This window comes from Varanus komodoensis, unplaced genomic scaffold (assembly GCF_004798865.1).
Source record: "Varanus komodoensis strain SLA01 unplaced genomic scaffold, ASM479886v1 scaffold8, whole genome shotgun sequence".
In the NCBI taxonomy this organism is placed as follows: domain Eukaryota; kingdom Metazoa; phylum Chordata; class Lepidosauria; order Squamata; family Varanidae; genus Varanus; species Varanus komodoensis.
Window position 1 is genome coordinate 40,684,925 of NW_025336481.1, and position 9,268 is coordinate 40,694,192.

At 47.2% G+C, this 9,268-nt stretch overlaps 1 protein-coding gene across 2 annotated transcripts in view; it reads left to right on the forward strand.

Annotated features, from left to right (window-relative positions):
* Positions 1–3,431, forward strand: part of DERA (deoxyribose-phosphate aldolase) — a 51,935-nt gene extending 48,504 nt beyond the window's left edge. For both annotated transcript variants that reach the window (XM_044455675.1, XM_044455676.1), the window contains exon 9: positions 2,145–3,431. In XM_044455675.1, coding sequence (XP_044311610.1) covers positions 2,145–2,201 — 57 coding nt within the window. In that variant the 3' untranslated portion in view covers positions 2,202–3,431. The remainder of the gene's footprint in view (positions 1–2,144) is intronic.
* Positions 3,432–9,268: the final 5,837 nt, after the last annotated feature.

The following is a 9,268-nucleotide window of genomic DNA, read 5'->3' on the forward strand; positions in this document are numbered from 1 at the left end:
ATACTGGGACAGAATTCAGGCTGTGCTTCCAGGAAGCCGCCGTGGCAGCCACTGACTCCTGTCTTCTAAACAGTTCCAGGATCAGGGTTTCAAAAGAGTGAATCCACATAGTTCAGCACATGCTTTGCATGCAGAAATCCCAGGCTCAGTTGCTGGCATCTCCAGTCCGGATCAGCTGAAGCTCTCCCAGTGCCTTGTTGGGTATTGGACAGGTGTCACCACTCCTGCACCCCCCCACCACTTCGTCATGCACGCCTGGGCCTTCTGAATGCCCATCCACCCAGAGCTTTTCTCCACCAGACTCTTACTCACCCCTCTACTAAGACTTTTCCTTCTGGATTCTTTGTGGGATGAAGACGAGCCTGTTTCCACAGGGGTTTTTTTTACTCCCTTTTGTAATAAGTTCCATTAAACAGCCATTAGGTGGTGCTGTGGAGTAGCAGAATAGTGTCAACACAGGAAGCTTCAGCCCACAATTTCCTAATAATACCACACCTTTCTCACTCGGAAAAGAGAAAGTCGTGGGCATGGTTGCAAAGCATAGAGAAGCCCTGGAGGGTGTAAGGCACCTGCAAACTACCATGAGTGAGGAAGCCTGAGCTGCAGGGTGTGGCTCTTGAGCAGAAAAAATGGTTCCCGGTAAGGCAGTTCTTGGTGCAAAGGTGGCCGAGTGTGGCTGCAGCCCTTCTGCTTTGCTCTAAGATGGGTGGCTGCTCTCAGTGTCCTGCAGGTTGCATCCTCGCCTCAGCCCCAGGGGGAGTCTGGGCCGGAGCACCTGCTCGCCTTGCAGAGCTGGTGGCTACATCGCAGAGCCCCGCTGGCCCCACTGACTTACTGCCATGGCAAGAGAGGGGCTTGGTGGGGCTTGCTGAGCAGAGGGGAGGGCAGGGGGGCAGCAGTGCCCTTTGGGTGCTGGCCCTGCCTCCGGTTTGTTTATTATCCTGATTTAGCACCTTTTTCCTGTGAGGGACCCAAGGCAGCTTACAGAATCCTCCTGCTCTCCTCCGTTTCTCCTCCCAATAAGCTCCTCAGGTTAGTCTGGCTGACTGGGCCAGAGTCACCCTGTGAGTGCCATGGCTGAGTGGGGACAAGAACCTGGATCTCCTGAGTCCCAGTCCAGCACTCTGACCACTACACTGTGTTGGCTGAAAGGATCAGGCAGTAGATGGTGAAGAAGAGGGAGTTTCCTTTGACCTAATGAACCACTTTGTCATCCAGCCACTTTGGGTGCCTTGCAAGAGGAGGAACAGCAGAAATACCAGGATCTTTGGCAGGGGGGTGGCATGCATGCATGCATGCATGCATGCAAACACACACAGAGCAGATCATATGCCATGCTAGATAGAGTGGGGAAATGAGCTCCAGGGTATTGGCAGAGATTAAGTGTGAAGTGCATATGTTTTTATCTAAACAGGAAGTGAAGACATGCTAGGATAATAGTGACGTGCTATTTGGAGGCCTGGACACAGTGGGGAAACCTCCCCTTCCACCAACACAGGGTTGGAACTGGGAGATTCAGGGGTGGAACTGGGAGATTCAGGCTGGCCATCATGACCTCTTTCAGAGGAGGGAGAGCACAAAATCCCGCACTTCTTGCTTGCTTGGATGGAAGTTTGCAATGGCTATGCTGTTTTCTCTGGGATTCTGGTCAAAACCTTGCAGAGAGGTAGTCACCCAGTTTCACTGCCCTGGTTCAATTTCCATCCTGGGCAGGTTGCACTATCTGTATTTCTCCCAGGAAAAAGCCTGGATGACCGAAACTGAGCTTCGAATCACCGCTCAGCCATGATGTTCACTGGCTAACTTTGGGTGGGCTCCCTTACCTACCTTGCAAGGTCATTGTAGTTTAAATGAACCCGGGGAGAAGACCAGCATAAGAGCACATGAATAGATAGAGTCTGAGGCATGTAAGGGGAAAGGACACCATCGTGGATTTCTTGCCAAAAGCGGGTGGTGTTAAGAAACTTGGACAGAGTACTGTTTAAATTGGTGAGAATAATTAAATTTCTATAAACTGCATCCACCTTCTTGTTAACCTGCCCTTAATTGATTGGCTTTGTTACACCTGTTTAATTTCTCTTTTTTCATAATTGCTCCGGTAAACTTCTCCCCCCACCCTGGTCCCCCTTTCTCCCACTCTGCAGATTTATCATCATGTGACTGGCAGATACGCTGCTTACTATGACCTGCCGATGGCTTAGACCAGTGACTAATTCGTGATATGAAAGAGAGTGAGAGAAAGGATACGCGGAAGAAGCTTAAGCGAACAATGTCCTTGCATCTTTTCCTCCAACCAACTCCGAGCAGTGCTTATGAAAGGATTAAAAGGGCAGGGCTTCCATTTCAGGGTGCGACTGTGCCTGCCTGGCCCCCCAAAGTCTACCGGCAAGAAGGAACGCTTTGGATTTTGACATTTTCTGACGCCAGTTTTGCTGCAACCTTGCTTTGTCTGTATGTTAATAGGAGAAAACAAAGAACGTGTGATTGTTTTAGCCTGTATGAGCCACCTCAGGGAAGCCAACCTTTTCGGCAGCAGAATCAGAACTGCAAACATAACATGGTGCTACCTTTCAGTATCAGGGCAAAGGTTGTTTCAGGCCCTTTGAAGGCCAAGCCAGACTTCATGCAGATCGTGCCACTGGCAATGCTGAGAATGGCTTTTAAAAAGTAAATTACAGGCATGGGAGGGGTGGGAGCTGATCAGGTCCATGGCACGGGGTATCGAGGGGTTCACCCTTTGACCTCTGCGGTGGACCTGATCCCTTTCAAGGGGAGGGATGTCTCGGCTGGGATTTGCATCTGGGAGTGGTGGTGGGAATGGGCGCTTTTCCTGCACTGGAAGCAGCCGTTGGAGGACGCCCAATCCAGGTAAGAATTGCACTGGTGGTCAGAAGAGGATTTCGATCAGGTGTCCCACACCTGCACTTCTTTTTTAAGCCATAGGTGCAGTTTCTGATTTCGCAAATGCCCACTCCCCTAGTGTGACCTGTCCTTTATGGAGCTGGACCGTGGGTCGTTGGGTGTGTTCACAGGCAAATGCAAACAGGAGACTGAATAAGGATCTTTTCCACCTCGCACCACCCCTGTAGAATTGCGAGTTGCATCTTAAAGATCTCGTTCAACTGCGAAGTTGTCCTGCTTTTGCGGAGCTCCATTGAGTGCAACAACTGCAGTTTTCTGGAACACAGTGGATGAATCCGCCCACGGGCTTCCCACCATCCAGTCGCTTCTTTTGGAGTGTGGGGAGGAATTGGTATACAAATATTATAAGGAATCATTTCACACGTCTTTTATCTGAGCCTCTTTTTAATAAAATGAAATGAGAAAGGGTTCCTCCTTTGTGAAATCTTGTTTCAGCTTTTGACGCTGCAGAAATAAATTGCTTTGATGGTTTAAGAACCTAAGTTTAAATAAAAGAAACGTCTGTGGTAGTTGACTCCTTTCATTTCACTGGAGATTAATTACCGCTTGCATACAACACAACTCAAAATAATACTAGAATCATTACTTTTCTAAAGATCAGGCCGCAGCAGGTTTACTCCTTATTTCACCGCTGAGAAGGCCAGGCAGACTTTTCTGTTCCTCTCTCTTTTCCTCATTAGACCTTTAGTATCCACCAGCATGGCATGAAGCTGTTGGCCCACCAGGCAAAAATGAGATTCTGAGGGCCCATTAAGCTGAAACAGAGAGGTGGGGGCTTAAGACTTTCCAGAACCCCCACCTCCCTGGGAAGAGCTGTGGCTAACAGTGGTGTTGGATCAGACCAAAAGTCCATCCATTCCAGCACTCTGTACTCACAGGGGCGAACCAGCTGCCCACAGGATTCCTCAAGCAGGATGGGTCCAAGACCACCTCTTGCTGGGCTCCTCAGCAACAGGTGTGTGCAGGCAGGCCACCTTTGGTAAAGGAGGAAGCACCTGGCCAGCAGGGCTAGTAGCCACAGATAGCCTCCTCTTCCTCCATGAATGTGTCCAATCCGTTGGAAACCCTCCCAAATGGTGGCCACCACCACTTCCTGTGGCAGTTAATACCCTCTTGTATCCATGTGTTGTGTGAGGAAATACTTCCTTTGATCTCTCCTAAATCTTCCACTGGTCAGATACTTGGCATGTCCTGGGTTCCAGTGTTAAGGGAGAGGAGCAAATTGGCTTCCTTGCCAGCGTCTCCACGCCATGCATAATTTTCAACACCAGTGACTGAGAGCAGCCGCTTCTCATGCAGCAGGTCACTGGCTTCACCCCTCGCATCTGCAGGTAGGGCTGGGAAAAGCTGCCTGAAAGTGCTCCTTAGACCTCTTCCACGACATGGTGTGGATTCCTCCTCGCAGCTTTTCACATGGCTTGTGCGTGGTGTCGTCTGTGTGCCCCACATGCTCCTGTTAAATCGCCCTCTGCCCCAGGGAAACAGTATTCTGCAAGGTCAGCGTTCCAGATCGAGGGAGGGCAGCCTGTGGTCCCTGAGCAAACCACGAAAGCCGGGCAGGTATATATGGAAGGAGGCGCTTCTTCAACTATCCCGATCCTAGGCCATTTCGGTCTTTATAAGATCACTTAGCACCTTGAATTGGGCCCAGGCTTCAACTGGAAGCCGGTGCAGATGGTAGAGGACCGGTGTTATGTGCGTGTGTCTGCCGGTCCTTGCTAGCAACCCGGCTGTTCTGTTCTGAACCAATTGAAGCATCAGGACCATCTTCATGTAGAGCTTGTTGCAATAGTCCACTTGGGAAGTTACCAGGGCATGGGTCACCATCGCTAGGCTCTGCTCAGCCAAGTAAAGGGGTAGGTGATGGATCACCCAAAGCCGAAGGAAAGCACTCCTCGCCACAGGAGTCACCTGGGATTCCAAGGATAACTCTGGGTCGAGGAGCACTCCCAAACTACGCACCCTGTCCCATAAAACATTATGAATAATAGAGATTGACTCTTGCCCCAAGAAGGTGGTTTATTTGACTTGCGCCCCACCTTCCTGCCAAAAATGGCATTCAGGGCAGCTCACAGCTTACATTCATTAAAATCCATTGAGTTTATCTTAAAATCCATTGAGTTTATCTTGTAGCCCCATCTTAGTTTGGGCTGATACTTTTCCTTTCCAGCACTCTGTGTCAGCGTGTTGGAGAGGTGACCTATAAAGCCAGTGACTCTGTAACTGAGGAAGCCCCTCCCAACCTCAAAACGAAGAAACCACAGCCAGCTCCATATTTTAATTTGCTCTGTTGTAATTTTGGATTCTTGTTTCCTTCAGAGAATAGAAATAAGTTTTATCCTGCTGATCCAATGTTGAAATGATCAGAGGTAACATCTGGATGATAGATAAAATGTCAGGGGTAGGATTAAAAAGGAGAATCATTTTTTAATTAAATACCAACCTGTGCTAGAAGAGAAGATGGAGGGGGGAGTCCTTCCATCTGGTCAATTCTTTTAATGGGGCAGACGAGAACTAAAGTATTCTAACTATACAAAGGCACAGTGTTTAAAAGATCTAATGGCCATTTGAGTTAATATCCCAGCTCTTTAAAACTTTCATAGCAGGGGAAGAAAATATCCATTTGCCTGCGTCCTCTATTAGATTTGGGGGTAGGTGTTACTACTTAGTATGCAGCAGCTGTGTGGGTGTGAGGATTGGGGGAGACAAACTCCGTACTAGGGGATTATTAGGAGAGGGATTGAAAATAAAGCTGTCAGTATTATAAAGCCTTTGTATGAATCTATGGTACAACTCTGGGAATAAGACTGGATATGTCCAGTTCCAATTGCCTCACCTCCGAAAGGCTACTTTAGAGCTGGAAGAAGAGGTGCTCAAAAGCGGCCAGGAGTTTGGAATACCTTCTCAGTGAGAAAAAGCTTAATAGTTTGGTGCTTTTTCATTTGAAAAGAAAAACAACAGTAAAGCAAGCATTGCCACTCTTTTTCAAGCTGGCTCCAGGCATTACCACTGAGGTCACATGGTGCCCTTTGCTAGCCCATGGAGAACTTTCTTTTCTGTGGTCCAGCAGTGATGCTGTGCATCGGATTCAGCTGGGGGCCTTTTGGAATCTCACCTCCTCTGTCACCCAAGCAAAGCCTCACTCAGTTTCTAGCCAGGTAAAGAGCCGGCTCTCCTTTCACTGCGAGAGATCCTTTTCTCGGCATTGAGGGAGCGCTCTGAGCCCAGCCCCGATGCATCCTCTGCTAGCCCAACCATTAAAGCAAGCAGCAAGGCCAAATGAGGAGTGGGCAGCAGCTGCGGAAAGAGAATTAGTGCAAAAGGCAGAAGGATACATCCCACGGAAGAGCACTGCACTTTGCGTGTGTCGGTTGGGGTGAGGAGGCATAAATCATGACAGCAGAACGTGGGTAGAGAGCTGTTTTCTCCTTTCTTGGGCTTATCCAAAGAAGTGGATTGGCAGCAGGATGAGGACAAACAGAAGAAAGTACATCTTTTCCTTCTAGCGTTTTAACCCAGTTCTTCAGTTGAAAGGGCTCCTGGAGTAGTTTACCGACAAGGTTGTGGTTTGTGGGTGCTGCTGGAGAAGGCTTTTATGGTGCAATCACATCGCCTCATTCATGTCATTTTACAGGGGATCCAGATGCTGGCATCTTTCCTTAGTCACCCTTCTGTACTATCCCACGACTTCTTCCATCTTTTTTTCTTTCCAGAAAAGGTGGAATAGAGGAATTTTAAGGAGAAATAGAGGAAGTTGCTGCACACTGCCTTTTGCTTGCTAGGCCTGGAAGCCCTCTATCTGCAAGTGCCCCAAAAGACACAGCACAAAAAGAAACGAGGTGAAGGAAGGAGGGGAATAAAGAAAATCCAAGCTCCAGGGTTTTTTTTTTTTACCTCGCTTCTTAAAACATCATAGAAACATAGAAACAAAGCAATGTCAGGCCTGAATGGCTCAGAGAGGAGAAGCAAAAGGCAACCGAGCTCTCCACAGAACCGACACGATGGACCACTTCCCTTTCCTTTTCCATCCCTTCCACTGCTCTGAAATTGTTCTTCACACAACGCATAATTGGTCTGTGAAATCATCTGGCATACTATGAGGTGATGGTCATTTATTTCAGATAGCATAAAATGGGATTACGGACAGGGACAAGAACTCTGTCAGTGTCCAGCCATAATAGTGTTCTTTCAGATGTTTTGGCCTGCAACGCCCATCATCCTTAGCCAGCAGTGACAATGAGGAGGGATTATGGGAGGTGTGAGCCAAAACATCGGGAGGGCCAGAAGCTGCCTCACCCTGAGCGAAATGGAAGCCTGAGCCCATGGCTTACCAGTGGTGACAGCAGGTGAGAAACGCTGCTTTCAAGCAGAAGTACCTGAAGGACCTGTGCTGGAAACAAGACCACAGGTTTCTCTTTTGGTCTCGTCCTTCAAAGCTTTATAAAAAGTGGCTACTAAAGCATCTCATGTGCAGCCTTGAACTTTTTCCTCCAGTGTTACTTTTCTTCCCAGCTAGGAAACTAAAGCACTCAATCTGGTGTGACTTTTCGTTTGTTGGCATGCGAAGCCGGAGATTTTCTGAAAGAGCAGGACAGCATCACCCTGGGATGCTACCACTCATTAATGGCTGGGCAAAGACGGATGTGTGGAAGAGGCCTCTCCCAGCATCTGTGCCAGTGGAGGCTTTTAACTGAAGAGCAGAAAGGCTGAAACATGACAAAGGGGGCAGAGAACAAGGCAGTGCGAAATAATTGGGTTCCACTTTCTGTTGGATAAACCAGTCAGGATAGTTTTTGTGTGCAAAGGGTTCAGAACCAGATCTTGGAGTCTGCATGCCAGAACTCCTGTTTTCAGAGCTAAATGTGCCTTACGAAAGCAAAAGAGAGCTGGGCTGTGCGCACCTTCCCTTTCAAACTTCTCCACCCTATTTGTGGGCGGAAAAGGAGAAATTGTGTAGCAGTTCCTTCACAGTTGGAGCTCTCCGGTGGCAGGGGTTGTATCTTGCTTTTCTTTCTTGTCTTTTTCCTTAAAGGGGGTGGGAATTTTTTTTTTTTTGCACTACAAAAAGAAAAGATGCATATCCCCAGTTTGGATCTTCCACAACGCCCATCCCTAGTATTATTCGAGGACAGGGGGCAGGTGGGAAGGATGGTAACGACCTCAAAAAATGCTAGATCTTTGGAGAAAATATCTTCAGAGTGGGATTTTGTTTCAGGGGAGGGTAAGAAGAGAAACATCTCAAAACTTTCTGGAGGAAAAATGTATTCTGAAGGGCATTCTTTAATTTATTGTGAATTCTTTTTGGAGCTTGCCTGCTAGGTGGTCAAGGTGATGGGTGTCTCTATGGGAGGAGTTCCAAATTAATGTCTTGCCCTGGGCTTTATCCAACATTTGGGGAGCTGTGGCTGCTTTAAGTTGCCTGAGAGATGTATGTACAATGAAAGACTGGCCACACAGACTGCTTAGTCATCTCATGAGTAAGGCAGGCCCAGGAACTCTGAACAGCACCTATGACAATTGGCCAAAGTTTTCTTAACCTTTGAACAGATTTTCCTGTAAAATTGAATGAGGACAGTCAAAAATGTGGTTATAAATTCTCAGATAGCGTGGAAGTGATGGAAGGCTTGGCCAATAGAGGCCTAATAGAAGCGATGTTGGATGTGAGCAAAAGAGACCCGGGTTTGAATCCATACAGCGCTTCAGATGCTTACCTTCCAAACTGAGCAGACTCAGACACAATCTGCAATTCAACCCATGTATTTCTGAGCTTGCAATGTGATTACCAGGTCCAAAAAAGCACTCAGCACTATGTGTAAATTTGAAAAATGCACATGAATAATGTATATTTTAAAAAATGTGCACAAATGTGCTTTAATCAATACAAAATGTGCACATGTCAAAGAGGTACAACAATTGTTGCACACATTTGGGAAATTATGAACAAAAACCAAAAGGTTTGCCATCATTTAAGGCCTTGAGTCAAAACGAGTTACATGGAAGACTTTGGAGAACTTTGGGGAGCTCAAGCTGTGCTGATTCATACAACCCCAGGTAAGAGAGGCAGAAGTCTGCACACTGATTTGAAATAATTAGCAAAAGCAATGTCCACAGGCCTCTCTCCCTGTAGAATAGAAATACTGAGAGTAACTGGCTTGGAATTTTTTCTGCGATATACATATGGAGATTGCATTGTTGAGCCACTTTTAAAACTCTGAATTAATGGGTACTTTGGCAACAGTTTCAAAGCCTGAAATCATTATTAATTCCTTTAGTACTGTAATAACATTGATGGAGATGAACTCTTATAACATTGAAATTGTATAGTATTTAGCAGTAATTAACGTCC